The sequence below is a fragment of the Triturus cristatus genome, chromosome 6 (genome assembly GCF_964204655.1).
Source record: "Triturus cristatus chromosome 6, aTriCri1.1, whole genome shotgun sequence".
NCBI lineage: Eukaryota > Metazoa > Chordata > Amphibia > Caudata > Salamandridae > Triturus > Triturus cristatus.
In genome coordinates, this window is record NC_140589.1 from 233,867,870 (window position 1) to 233,883,008 (window position 15,139).

The 15,139-nt window shown below is 49.4% G+C and overlaps 1 protein-coding gene across 2 annotated transcripts in view; it reads left to right on the forward strand.

Moving 5' to 3' along the window:
- The window catches only part of ITSN2 (intersectin 2), a 1,173,023-nt gene that overhangs the window by 706,104 nt on the left and 451,780 nt on the right, over window positions 1-15,139 (forward strand). For both annotated transcript variants that reach the window (XM_085610587.1, XM_085610588.1), the window contains one exon: window positions 624-1,087. In XM_085610587.1, coding sequence (XP_085466713.1) covers window positions 624-1,087 — 464 coding nt within the window. The remainder of the gene's footprint in view (window positions 1-623; window positions 1,088-15,139) is intronic.

The window sequence follows — 15,139 nt, forward strand, 5'->3', positions numbered from 1 at the left end:
AACCTGTTACCATGAGTTCAACGCAGGCTCCTGGATGCATTAGTCCACTGACCTACAGTGTGGCATAGTTCATGTTCTAGGAGTCTTCAAGTTCATCATATTTCAGTGCAGTGTAGTGAAGTGCGGTGGAGCTCCCGACTCCCCTATAACTCTACCCAGTCTCTTACCAGTGCAGTCCAGTCCACTTCAGAGGCATTTTGGTATCTTCTGCAGGCACTATTCCTGAAAAACACACAGAGCAGAGGAGTCAATCTTAAGTGGGCCTATTCTTGAAATAAACTAGATGATTGCAGTGCTCTTCAGTGACAAATGTATAGCGAGGTAAAGTGTCCTGTGCAGTGCTTTATCGTATGTTGCTTTTGAAGTTGTGAGCTGACGGGTGGCATTATGCAGTTTCAGAAGACATGAGGCCCTCCTGTCACAAGTGTGACTACTTAATATGGCTCAGACACACAATATTCTTTATCTTATAAATATCAAAACTAATTGGTAACTCAATTCTGATTGCAGATTTGATCCTTTTTCACAGGATATGATTTTGATAACAATTGGTGTCATCCTTTCTGCGATTCAAATTGAGAATAATTAATACTTTTTTCATGCACTTTCCATTTATTTTATAGGCAAGCAAAACTAGAGAAGGAAAACCTTTGGAAGGAAAAGGTTCGTCTGGAAGAAGAAAACAAAAAGAAACGGCTTGAAGAGGAGCAAAGACAGGAAAAAATCCGACTTGAAAAGCAGCAAGCTGAGGAGGCAGCTTCTAGACTAAGAGATCAGGAAGCCCAAAAACAGAAGCTCGCAGAGGACAAACGTCGTGAGCAGGAACAGAGAAGCAAAGAAGTGGAGGCTCAGAGGGAAGCAGAACAAAAGCAAAGACGGCAGGAAGAAGAGAAGAGAAAGCAGGAGCAAAGCCGGAAAGAAGCCGAAGATAAGCGCAAGCAGCAGGAGGAAGATAAAAAAAGAAATGAAATGCCAAATCGAAAAGAATCGGAAAAACGGATTTCTAAGATCAGTTTGGACGAAAAGTTTGTGGACAAGATTAAGCAAATTGGGGGAAGAAGCCTCAACAGTGAGAAACGTAAAGAAGGTACATTTTATATGCTACATTTACATTATTGTACATGGCTCAAAAGTAATTTTTAACTCATTATGCTTCTAGGAGGGCACTTTGAAAAGCAGATCAATTAATCATAAAAAAGTGTTGGGGTCCTTACATTTGGGCACATTCTGTATCTGCTGCACCCTTGTTTTAACAGATCTGTTGTATTATTAAAAAAATATTGTTCAAAAATTCCTCGAGGATTTGTGAAAAGCACCTATTGAATTTCTGTTTTTAACCTCCATTCACGAATGAGGGAGAAAGAAAGCAACTTGTATAAAGGGAGAATACCTGGGGTGGAAATGGTGGAAAGAGCCATCCATCAATGCACACTAACAATGCTAAGTAATGTACTTATTTCATTTACTGCCAGCCAATCCGAGTTCTAGGTTATACAAAGGAGTGAACGAGTAAGAGTCTGACCCACAGGGAAATATGACTCATTCCCTTTGCATCTGCCCTCTGTTGTATATTTCAAAATAATGATTGAACACAGTAAATGATAAAATACATAGCAATAAAATACATAACATCAAAAAGAATCATGAAAGTTAATGAACATCTTCTCTTTCCTGACAGTACATCTGCACATGGAAATGTAACATGCAGCCATTACAACAATTTAAAAATTCAGTCTTTATGTGTAATGATCAATATACTGTTTGTTCTTTTAGACCATCGCATTTAACGATTAGTACTACGTTGAAGCTTACCCCCCATAAAGCTATTAACAACACTTAAACTGTTGGTGCAGCAGCGTTATAACAACCCCCCTGTTTGTAATTTATATGCTTGTTATTACACTATTCCTAATCTATATTTCCTCTGCCTAAATGCTTGCCATAGAAGTTTGGCTGTGCTGGACTATGTTTTAAAAGCCCAGTCCTCTTTCAGACCTATATCCTAACCAAAGACTGCCTAAAAACGGCCTTTAACCATAGCTCCCTTAATGTGGAATAGGGAGGCGACTGAAGAAGCAATTTTGGTCTCTAACCACCTATACTCCACTAAAATGTATTAAGTGCAGTATACCTAGTCCCTAACAGCTATGACCAATGCTCACAGCCCACACTAATGGACAGGAGAGGAGGGAGAATACCATCCTCGACAAGTTGTTGTGTTCCTCTCAGCAATTGTTTATAAATGTCATGATCTTGACCACCCAGACCCAAAGTCTGCAGCTCTGGCCATTAGGCCTCATCCATATTTCTCAATTCATGTGTGAAAGTCGTACACAAGCGGGATGATTATGTATGAGTATCTATAGTGAGCACATTCTCTTTTGAAGTGACTTTTTGAAGTGAAAAAAAACAGCAACAAAAAATATTGGAAGGTCAAATGGAGTCTTGCTTGAGAATACTTGCAAGGTTGGTGTTAAAACTGTACTTAGTGACATAGTTCATCACCTTTGCACTAGTGATGCTGGAACAAGTTTCATAGTCGGGTATTGCCATCAAAGTCGCATCGCTGAAGTCACAGGGATTGCCAACATTTCTAGCTTCACACAAAGTGTAGCAAATGTATTCAGTAGGAGAGTCGCAAGGATGTATATGTAGCTGGTGGTGCATTTTGGAGCACATTGTCACAGATAAATTACTAAAGTATCATGCGATAGCACACCATCATTTTACAGACAGCACATTTTCCATTGAAATGGCCACTGAATTTGCACAGATATACAGTTTTACTGATAAAACTATATAGTGCACAAATGATATGTGGAAATCGAGTTTCAGTGAATGTTCATCATTTGTGCATCACCAAGAAAAAGTCTCTTGATTTGTTTAGCTTTCCTAACTGCTTAAATATTACGAAGATATGTGTATAGTTTATTTACATGTATTTAAATGTGTTACAAAAAATTACATGCTAAATACCGCCTTTGCTTTCACAGTCCATGTACCCCAGCAAGATTGTCACATAGTTCACTTTAAAAACCCCTCTCAGTTTGCAGTCAGAGAGAAGAGTAAACAGTCAGAGAAATAAAAGTAAACAACAATCCTAATGTTAAAAGAATATCTAGCAATTTGTCACAAGACATAGCCCGACATTTGACCTGTGTCTTTGAAGCACATCAAATGTAACAAGATAATTACAAAATGTACAGGCATCTTTATTTTTTGCTTTTTCATGACCAACCAGTGGGCAGTGACCGACAGCTACAGGAAACGTGTTCTCACCAATGAGCTTTGCCTTTTGGTCAGTCAATGCCAGATGTTTGCTGAACAGGTACTCCCACACATTTTGGGACTCAGTCACAGAAATCTTGCCAGCTGCCCTAAAGTATTTCAAAGCTTGGATAGCCAGGATGCAGCCATATATATCATAGAGTCAGACCTGGACACAACCAACATATTACACTGAGCAGTCAAGACTAGCGTGGTGCTCAGACGCCATGTGTTGATTAGATCCATAGGTTTTTCAGATGATGTTCACATGTCACTCAAGAATATGCCTTTTGACAGGTCTCTGATCTTTGGCAAGAAGGGCTACTCTGCCCTATCATGAATCAGAGAAAGAATAGCCACTCTGCTCTCTCTTATTCTCTCTACAACTGCAAGGCAGTATCCCCAACAATTTAGACCCTTTTGAGGCATCGCTAGGGGTTTCTCCTACAGCACTAACAACCACCACCTCAGTCCTTTCGGGGTTGGGCTGGGGATCCAGCAGACAATGTCTGGTACCGCAACGCCAGCAAACTCTCATTCCTCTGCCCCTCTGGCCGTAGCTTCCAGGCTGCTTTGGTTTGCTCTTAGCAGCACATGATCAACTTGTGGAAGAACATTTGTCCATTTTACTACAGGAAATTCAGGCACATTTGGCCCCGACCTCAGAAATAGGAACTGGGTGTTACTTCTGTAATGGCTCAGATAAGGTCTACCCAGGCTGCAGAACTTTAGTAAGGATAAACAAAGGCCTATGTGATTCACGAATTGCTTGTTTTTAACGTGTATTTTATTTGTTTCCTTCGATATATAATTGTTGTGTTCAAGGCATGTGGGCTGCTGAATTCATATCTGTGCATAGATCGCCGCCTAGTGTTGGGTCCGGATGATTGCACATTGTTGTCCTGGAAGAGTCTTCGAAGTATCACGAGATAGGTGACTCCTCCCCTGGACCACAGTGCGCATGGGCATCCTCTCCATCCTTAGATTGTTTTTTTCCGCCATTGGGTTCGGATGTGCTTATCTTAGCTCAAGTTAGGAAATTTCAGTTTAAGGCCAAAAGGCCTTTAGTTATCGTCGGTACTGTTCCCGTTCGGTATCGAATAGTTTCTTAGTGCTTTAGCACCTTCTTCCAGCTTTTCGGATCCGCTGGGTCCGAACATCGAACTTCGATCGACGATGGAATCGAGGACTCCGTTCAAAAGGTGTCCTTTATGCCACGCGAAATACCCACACATCGACGTCCACCCGGTATGCAACAAATGTCTCTCACCGGATCACGATGAGTCGAAATGTATGGCCTGTGCCCGATTCCGCTCAAAGAAGACTCTCCGGAATCGACGGGCAGCGAGATTGGAGGCGCAGCAATCGGCGCCTGCCCCGGCCAACATCTTTAGCACCGAAGACGAGGACGCCAAGAGCGTGGAAGACGTAGACTCCAGCCCCGCTTCCGAACACGATTCCCGATCGGAAGACGACGATGAGGTGATCTTTCAGAGAGAAGAAGTCATCGACGAGGTAGGAGACTACGATGAGGCCTTTGGGGCCGAGGAAGATAGCTCCAGCGAGGGGCTGGGCCAACCCGTCGATACGGAGGCCGACAAAATACGTCGTCATGAGGCTCAGGTCGAGGGATCGCCTTCGGGCCTTACCCGAGATCAATCTCACGGTTCTTCGGCCCCGCCTTCAGGCCCGGCCTCGAACATTTCGCAAGAGCCATTATTGTCAAAGACGACTGGGTTCCCTTCGGCGAAACCGAAACCATCCATCGCACCAGTTCCATCGAAACCGAAAGTGAAACTGGTTGTGATCGGCTCGAAGGCCTCGAGGCCCTCCACTCCTTCGACGCCGGCAAAGGTCATCGGCTCCGAACGCGCAAAAAGGGATTTCGGTGCCGAGCTCACCGCAGCGGATACGGTTGCCGAGCCAAAGAGGAAGGCCTCGGACCCCACAAGGCGCCTCGGCCTCTGGCACCGAAGACATCGGCCCCAACCACCAAAGTCAAGGTGGCCACCCCGTCTACGTCGACGTCTAAGACGACGGCGCCTGCCAAGTCATCGACTCCAACGAACGTCGATACCTCCCTTCGGATCGATGACCCCTTGACTGCAAAGAAGTCGGGGGCCGCTTCGACGCCTACCTCCAAGGTGCCGACCGGTTCCAAAGAACCATCTGCGTTCACCGTGCAACAGGTCTCGGCATCGTTGCAACGCATCAGAGAACGTGCAGCCCTCCACTCTACGTCGGGTCCCGACACGCACAAGGCTTCCAAAGCACCCTCGGCGCCGACCAACATCACGTTTGGGTTGCCGCCGCCCGCGGCGCCGAAACTGTTCGAGATTCGGACACGTGTCCGCCAGACACAGTCCCCAGCCACTGGACAAACAGATCTCGAGCCTTCACAGCCACAATTTATCGACGCAGACACTGGCAGGTTGATGCTCCGCAAAAGGAAAATCACATCAGAGAGAGGATTGGACTCCTATAAAATTCCTCTCAAACACAAATTGCCGGCAGGGTCAGAGCCAGTGCTTCATGAACACTTTCAGCCCTTCCATCAGGATCCACCGTCCTTTTCTCCGACGCCTTCAGAGGCAGACGCAGTAGAGGACTATGTAGGGGATGATACCGCCTACCCTGGGGATATCGATCCTGATGATCACCTGCAAGACCCAGATCAGGCATGGGATGACCCCACAGACCAGGGTACCGCACCAGATACCCATGATACGCAGCTTTATAACATAAAGACATCTCCCACAGAGGACACTGCTGCCTTTAATGCCCTCATAGAACGGGCTGCTGCCAATCATGGAGTGGAACTCCATTCTGACACTGTCGAAGAAGACTTCTTGGTGGACACTTTCGCCTCTTCCGAAAGAACTGTCAAGACTCTGCCCATGTTAAAAGGGGTTCTCAAACCTGCCAAAGACATTTTTAAGGAAACAACCAGGGCACGGGTGCTAAACCCCAGGATTGAAAAAAAGTACAAGCCTGCACCCGGAGACCCTATGTACATTAGGGGTCAGTTACCTTTGGACTCCATGGTGGTTGCTAATGCTCGCAAAAGAGCCCACTCACAAACTACAGGTGATGCTCCTCCCCCAGACAAGGAGTCCAAAGTGCTGGAGACATCAGGCAAACGGATTGCAGCGCAAGCAGCGAACATCTGGCGCATTGCAAACACACAGGCACTCCTGGCCCGTTATGATAGGTCCCACTACGACACACTCGAATCCCTACTCCAACATTTGCCAGATGAATATAAAGAGGCAGCGGAGATCCTCATTAGAGAGAGACAACTCCTTACCAACGCATCCATCAAGTGCGCACTGGATGCAGCCGACACAGCGGCCAGGGCAATCAACACAAGCGTCATGTTGAGACGGCATGCATGGTTGAGAATCTCAGGCTTCAAGCCAGAGATTCAGAACAATATCCTGAATCAACCGGTCAACCCAGACTATTTATTTGGCCCTGAAGTTGACACTACCCTCGAGAAAATTAAAAAAAACACTGACACTACGAAATCAATGGGGGCTCTGCAGACGCAGCAGTTTCGTAGTGGCTCCTTTCGTCGCCCCGGGAATAGAGGAGCAGCTAGAGGTCAGGGGTCACAGCAGCAGTACACTAAAGGGGGCACACAAAGTACCTACGATAAAACCAACAGAGGTGGATATCGTGGCTCCAGCACCAAGGGCAGAGGATGTGGTTACGGCAACACCAGGTCCTCCCCCAAAAACAAACAGTGACGCCCTCTCCCTGCCCCCCGACCACATAACACCTGTCGGGGGGAGACTCCAACAGTTCCTGTCAGCGTGGAAGACCATCACCACAGACAGATGGGTCAGGGATATTATCCAACACGGTTACTGTCTCGAATTAACGTCCACTCCACCCAACATACCGCCAAAGCACCGTCCTATGTCCGTAGAGCACTTGGCGTTATTGCAGCAGGAAGTGCTAAGTATGCTACAAAAAGGTGCAATAGAGGTCGTGCCCGTCAACCAGCAGGGGACAGGGGTGTACTCTCTGTACTTCTTAATCCCAAAAAAGGACGGGTCGCTCAGACCTATACTAGACCTGAGACCCCTCATCCAATACATTCTCTCAGAGCATTTCCATATGCTCACCCTACAACAGGTTCTCCCGCTACTCAGTCAGGGGGACTTCCTAGCCACACTGGACCTAAAAGATGCGTATTTCCACATACCCATACACCCTTCACACAGGAAATATCTCAGGTTCACTATTCAAGGCCATCACCATCAGTTCAAAGTTCTCCCCTTCGGAGTAACAACAGCACCCAGGGTCTTTACCAAGTGCCTAGCAACAGTGGCGGCACATCTACGGAGACAACACATTCACGTCTTCCCTTACCTGGACGACTGGCTTGTTCAGGCAAAGTCGGCCCAGCAATGTGCCCGCCACATGTCCCTCACCATTCACCTTCTTCACAGTCTGGGATTCTCACTAAATTACCCAAAATCACATCTCCAACCCGCACACGTACGACAGTACCTGGGCGCGACCATAAACACTCTGGCAGCCACAGCTCAGCCAAATTTAGTGAGGATCAACAGCATACAACTGCTGATCTCAAAGTTCAAACCTCAACACTCCCTTCCTGCGCGAGTGTTCATGCAGTTGATAGGCATGATGGCCTCCTGCATTTTCATAGTCCCGCACGCGAAACTACATATGCGCCCGCTTCAGGAGTGCTTAGCACGTCAATGGAATCAGGCTCACGGACAATTAAAAGACCTAGTGTTGGTGAGTTTCAAGAGCCTGTTCCACACATAATACTGACAGCGGACGCCTCTCTCCAGGGTTGGGGAGCTCATGTACTCACTTACACAGTGCAGGGACTATGGATAACGCAACAAAAGAAGATGCACATCAACGTTCTGGATCTGATGGCAATCTTCCTAGCCATGAAGGCATTCAAAGTACACTTGTGCAACAAAGTCGTGTTGATCCGGACGGACAACATGACTGCCATGTACTACATACAGAAGCAGGGAGGAACACACTCTCCACAGTTGTCTCATCTGGCTCAGAGCATGTGGAAGTGGGCCATTCAGAGGAACATATTCCTCATGGCGGAACACCTCCCCGGCAAGGACAACCAGATGGCGGATCTGCTCAGCAGACACAGCCACCAAATGCACGAGTGGGAGCTACATCCGTCAGTTCTCCAACCGTACTTCCAACAGTGGGGTCATCCAGAGATAGACCTATTCGCCACAAACGAAAACGCAAAATGCCAAAGCTTTGCCGCCAGGTTCCCACATCCACAGTCACAGGGCAATGCAATATGGATGAACTGGTCCGGCAGATTTGCGTACGCTTTTCCCCCAGCGCCATTAATACCTCTAGTGGCCCGCAAACTGCGACAACACTCACTGACACTCATCATAGTTGCTCCCACATGGGCGCGCAACCATGGTACACCACCTTTCTGGAACTTTCCGTGGTGCCGCATCAAAGGCTGCGGATCAAACCCACACTTTTTAACGCAGAACCATGGCGAGATTCAGCACCCAGATCCGCAACAGCTGAACCTGGCAATCTGGCTCCTGAAGTCTTAGAGTTTGGCTACCTAAACCTGCCACCTGACTGCATGGATATCATCAAGGAGGCCAGGAGACCCACTACCAGAGCTTGCTATGCGGCTAAATGGAAAAGGTTTGTCATTTACTGCAACAACAATGACATTAACCCGCTGGACGCATCCATTCAAAACATCATCTGTTATCTCTTACACTTATACCGATGCAATCTGGCATACAACTCAATACGTATCCATTTAACCGCGATAGCGGCCTATCTCCAAAACAGGCAGCACCTCTCTTTATTCAGAGTGCCTGCCATCAAAGCCTTCTTGGAGGGAGTCAAACGAGTAATTCCCCCAAGACACCCACCGGCACCGGTGTGGAACCTCAATTTAGTCCTCACCAGATTAAAGGGTCCACCCTTTGAACCTCTCCATTCATGTGAGATTCAATTCCTCACCTGGAAAGTAGCTTTCTTAGTGGCAATCACTTCATTAAGAAGAGTTAGTGAGCTCCAGGCACTAACCATTCAAGAGCCATTCATACAGGTTCACGCAAACAGGGTTGTACTACGTACCAACCCCAAATTCATGCCCAAAGTGATATCGCAGTTCCACATGAATCAAACTATAGAACTGCCTGTTTTCTTTCAAAATCCACAAAATGTCGCAGAGAGAATGCTCCATACACTAGATGTAAAGAGGGCCCTCATGTACTATATAGACAGAACTAAGGACTTTAGGAAAACAAAACAACTTTTCATTGCCTTTTCTCCACAACACAAGGGCAACGCCATTTCCAAAGCAGGGATAGCCAGATGGATCGTTAAATGTATTCAAATTTGCTATCAAAAAGCTAAACGCACATTAACGATTCCCCCACGAGCCCACTCAACACGAAAGTTAGGGGCGTCCATGGCTTTCCTAGGAAACATTCCATTACAGGAAATATGTAGAGCAGCCACATGGTCCACCATACATACATTTACCAAACACTACTGTGTAGATGTACACTCAAAACAGCAAGCAGCTGTAGGACAGGCTGTTCTCAAAACTCTTTTTCAGACTGCTGCAGCTGGCACGGGTAGCCGCCGCTAATGGAGGAACTGCTATGTATTCTATGCACAGATATGAATTCAGCAGCCCACATGCCTCGAACTGAATATGCTACTTACCAGTATGCATCTGTTCTTGGCATGTAGGGCTGCTGACATTCATATCGCCCACCCTCCTCCCCGGCGCCTGTAGCGGCTGCAGCACTCAGAATTACTATATAGCATGGTCATCACTTACTGAATCTACTCCATCACTGCCACAATGGCGAAAAACAATCTAAGGATGGAGAGGATGCCCATGCGCACTGTGGTCCAGGGGAGGAGTCACCTATCTCGTGATACTTCGAAGACTCTTCCAGGACAACAATGTGCAATCATCCGGACCCAACACTAGGCGGCGATCTATGCACAGATATGAATGTCAGCAGCCCTACATGCCAAGAACAGATGCATACTGGTAAGTAGCATATTCAATTACAAACTGTTTTGAATCTGACCTGTCATAGTCGATCTTCTCCAATCTCTGGCACAGCGGGAGGAGGGAGCAGCTAAAACATTTAAAATCCTAAATCAGCTAAAACATGCAGGGCTGTGTGTTTTTGGGGTGCTCCCGCACTGCACCCATTTTTACTCTTAGAGGGACAGCTAGAGCGGTTATTTTGGGTGAGTATGCGCTCTAGCTTCTGTAATCCCTCGATGTACTTAAGCAGGGACGCAGTGCAGATGCGTCGAAGGCAAGCCCGTCTGCGCGCGTCAGCGTCTCAGAAGCATCAGCCACTGTGCCTGTGCCATCTCTAAAGGTATTCCACGTCTCTCTTAAAGCCCTTCTCAACTTCGGGGTTTGGCTCTAGCTCCCACTTGCATACCCTTTAGTCTTAATACCTTAGACTCCACAGAGATTAAATGCACCTCATGTAGTTTCCATACTAATCTTAGGGACTAGAATACTGCAAAACGACCAAGTCTGATTTCCACCTTTGCAGCAGCTCTGATTAATTCACAATCCCTTTCAAAACATGCAGAAAATCTCCACAACATACTTTATGATGAAAACCTTGATGCTCTATTTATCACAGAAACGTGGCTCACAGACTCCTCTGGCCCTGACATCTGGATAGCAGTCCCCAAAGGATTTAAAATGTTTAGGAAGGACTGAGACGAGGATAGAGGGGGGAGGACTTGCAATTATTTATAAGGATTGTTACACCCTTGTCTCCTTATCCTTAATTGATCTGGAGGGTGCGGAGGCTACAGGTTTCAGTCTCTTCCTCTCCCCTAATCAATCTCTGGGGAACTAATTTATAGACCCCCAGACCTCACAGGAAGGTTCATATCCTCACTATGCGATTTCCCCTCCTCCCCTAACTCTTAGATATGCCCACTGCATCCTGCTGGGAGACTTTAATCTACTTATGGAGTGTGAGAATGTGAGAAAAATATCGGTGCTTCAAGAGAATTTGGCAGGTATGAGCTTGACTCACTCATCTTGTTGATCACACCTTCAACCAGATCTTTACCTCTTGAAGTTGACACACCTATCCCTTTGATCTGGTCTGACCACTACATGCTCAGGTTCAGATGAGCTAAGCTTAAAAGTCCACCCTCCAATAAAGGCGACTTATCCTGTACAGTAAGAGCCTTCCACAAAGTCAAACCTGAAACCCTCTGCAGTAGACTTGAAAAGGGAAAGCCCTCTCTTTCTGCCAAGGTCGACCAGGATGTTAATCTTATTGACAGTTGGATTGAGTCTTCCATTTAAGCTCTAGCCCCAGAAAGACTGAAACAACAGCGTCAAACTAAGCCTTCCTGTCCATGGTACAATTACTCTCTCAAAACAATCAAACTAGAATGCAAACATAGACGGAGACAATGGAGGGTGATATACTGCCCTACCGAAAAGCGGAGTACAAGGCAGCATTAAGGAAATATCATATAGAAATTAGATTAGCTAAAAAACTTTACTTTGAGGCAAAAATTGTAAATGCTGGAAATCATTTCACATACTGTGCACATGAGGCAATACTGAAGAAAGTCTGCACATCGCAGCGTTAGCAAGACCCTAGACATCAAAGGAAAATCACAGTTCATCTCGTGAGAACCCGGCTGGGTACTCGCGTGAGTTCATTTCCTCTCCTTTTCACTTTTTCACAAGGCACCACAACGACACTAAGAATAATTTCATAACTCAGATGTCCCTGTATTGACAGTCGTGAAGAGACCCTACATTTGCAGAAGGGTCGAAACGCCGTCGACCAGTGTATAGGACGGACCATTGCCCAGTCTGCATCATTGTATATGTGGACTGTCTTTAAATTGTATCCAATTGGCCGTTCTACATAATTTTATGGAAACCTTGTATCATGAAATTTGTTTTACAATGTACAGTCACTTTTTGGTTCCATGTTTCACTTGGGGACACTACGCACAAGTTTTGCGGTTTTCATTAAATGAAGTGTATATACTGATCTGAAAGAAACACGTTAGTTAGATTCCTCACCTTAGAATATCCCCAGGCGTCAGACTGGATCCGGAAGATTTTTCGTCAGCAATACCCCTTGCGCGTCGCTAGGCGTCGTCTGCGGCTCCGCGTCTGTCGTCGGCGTCGTGCGCCGGGATGACGTCGTCGGAGTACTTAGACGCCGCCCTCGCGCGCTGACGTCAGTTCTTTTTTTTTTTTCCGCGCCAGTAAGCGCAGATCCGGGAGAGCTACCCCTTTTAGTCTTTTTTGACTAAATCTTTTTGATCATTTTTGATCCTTGTCTGTCGACATCTGGTGCCGGTAGGATGCCTGGGTTCAAGGCTTGCGAGGATTGTCATCGACTGATGTCGGTGACCGATCACCACCGCCGGTGCCTCTACTGCTTAGGCCCCGACCACGACGCGGAGTCGTGCAACGACTGTCAGGCCCTGACTTCGAAGGCTAGGCGGGAGCGGTCCCGCAAGCTTCTCGAGCTTCGCCACTCGGCTCCGCGTCGTGCGCGATCCCGGTCCAGGAGGAGGTCCAAGGATCGCTCGCGGAGCCCTAGCCGACGCCATCGCTCGTCCGGCTCCAAGTCGTCGGGTAAGTCCAAGCGCTCAAAGAAGTCCAAGAGGCGACATCGCTCTTCGGACTCCCCTCGCCGGTCGCGCGACTCGGCCGAGGGTCAGGGTGGTTCCACCCCCGCGGCTCCGGCGGAGCCGCAGGTGCCGCGTCCGCCCCCATACCTTCCGGTCCCTGGGGCTGACGCGACGCCGGCGGAGATCAGTGCCTTCCTCTCGGCCATGAGGAGCCTGGCCCCGCCGTCGACGCCCGCTGGCGCGCCTTCGGGCCCCGCGGACTCGACTGGGCGACCTCGCGTGCCGGCGGCTCCGGCCCCGGCGCCGACTCCGGTCTCGACGCCGCAGGTCCCCGCGGGGCCCTTGCCTGGGCCCCAGTCGACGCCGGTTGACCTAGTCACTCCTCCACCGGCGCCGACGCCTGAACCACCGACGCCGTCACCGGCGCCGCCGACGCCTGTGACGCCGACACCCCAGTTTAGCCCTCATCCGGACCCGACGCCGGCACGGCGTCCGCCGACGCCGCATCCGACGCCGCTTGAGTCCTACCATCTCTACAGTCCGGTTCCGATCATTCCTCCTGTTTATCAGGAATCGGTAGAAGGGGGCGACTGGGAGGGGTTCGAGGACCCTCTGGCTGTTCAGTCACAGCTTTCTCAGGACTGGGCAGATGAACTGGGGGAGGCCAGTGGGCTGGACACCTCGCCAGACACTGGATTCACTTCTCCTCCGACCGTGGCTTCGGAGGAGGGTGCAGCATTTTCTGTGGTGCTGCGCAAGGCGGCCGAGGCCCTTGGGCTCGAGTTGCCTGCCGTGGCTGTGAGGACTAACATCCTCACTGAGGTGCTTCAAACCTCAGCAAGCTCCACTGAGCCTCTGCTGCCGTTCAACGAGGCCCTCACTGACGTTCTGCAGGGCACCTGGTCCAAGCCCTCCACAGTTCCTCCTGTGGATAGGAACGTTGCCAGGCGCCACCGCCCTGCTCCGGGCGACCCCAGTTTCCTGTCCCAACACCCCACCCCCGAGAGTCTGGTTATCCAGGCCTCTACCTCCCAATCCTCCTTCCCGACCGCTCCGCCGGACCGGGATTCCAAGAGACTCGAGCAGTTTGGCAAGAAACTGTTCTCGTCCCTTAGTTTGGGCCTGCGGTCCTTAAATACCGCCTGTCTCTTGGACCGTTATTCCCATTCCCTGTGGGATACGGTGGAGGACGTGCTGCCCCTGTGTCCGGAGGAGGTCCGGACGCGTCTTAACCAGGCTTTGGCCGATGGGAGGGATGCAGCACGGCACGCCATACGATGTGGGCTTGACACCACGGACTCGCTGGGTCGGGCGATTTCCACCACGGTGGCGCTCCGCCGCCACGCCTGGATGCGGTCCACGTCATTTTCCGGGGATGTCCAGACCACCCTCATGGACATGCCCTTTGATGGCACTCGCCTGTTTGGTGAGAAGGCGGACAGTGCGCTGAACCGCTTTAAGGACTCCCGGGCTACGGCCAAGTCCTTGGGCCTCTCGGCTCGGCGGGCGCACACCTCCGCTTTTCGCCCGTTTCGTGGCCAAGGAAGGGGCGCCTCCTCACGCCCGCAAAGCCACCAGCCGCAGAACCAACCTGCGCGCGGTCGCGGACGTGGCTTCCGCCGTGGCGGAAATGGAGGACGACGTGGTCAGCCCACCTCCACCCCGGCAGCATCCGCCTCAAAGCCCTCCTAGTCCGAGCTTTCAGGCCCATACCACGCCAGTGGGCGGCAGAGTTCGCCATCACCTGCTCCACTGGCGGTCCATAACATCGGACAGGTGGGTGCTGCAAATCGTCCGAAGGGGCTACTCCCTCCCCTTCGAGACGACCCCTCCAGCCATGCCACCGCAGCACCACCGTATCTCGGGGGATCATTTGAATCTTCTCCGCGAGGAAGTTTCGGCTCTCTTGGCCAAGGGGGCCGTCGAGCGCGTTCCGAGTCCAGAAGTAGGTCGTGGTTGTTATTCCCACTACTTTCTGGTTCCCAAGAAGGGCAAGGGGGGCCTACGCCCTATCTTGGACCTCCGGAACGTCAATGCCTTCCTCCGAAAGGAAAGGTTCAAGATGCTAACGTTGGCTCAGGTTTTAGCTGCCCTAGACCCTGGAGACTGGATGGTAGCGTTGGACTTGCAGGACGCATATTTCCATATCCCCGTCCTGCCGGCCCACCGGCGTTACCTGCGGTTCACGGTGGGCCAAGAGCACTTTCAG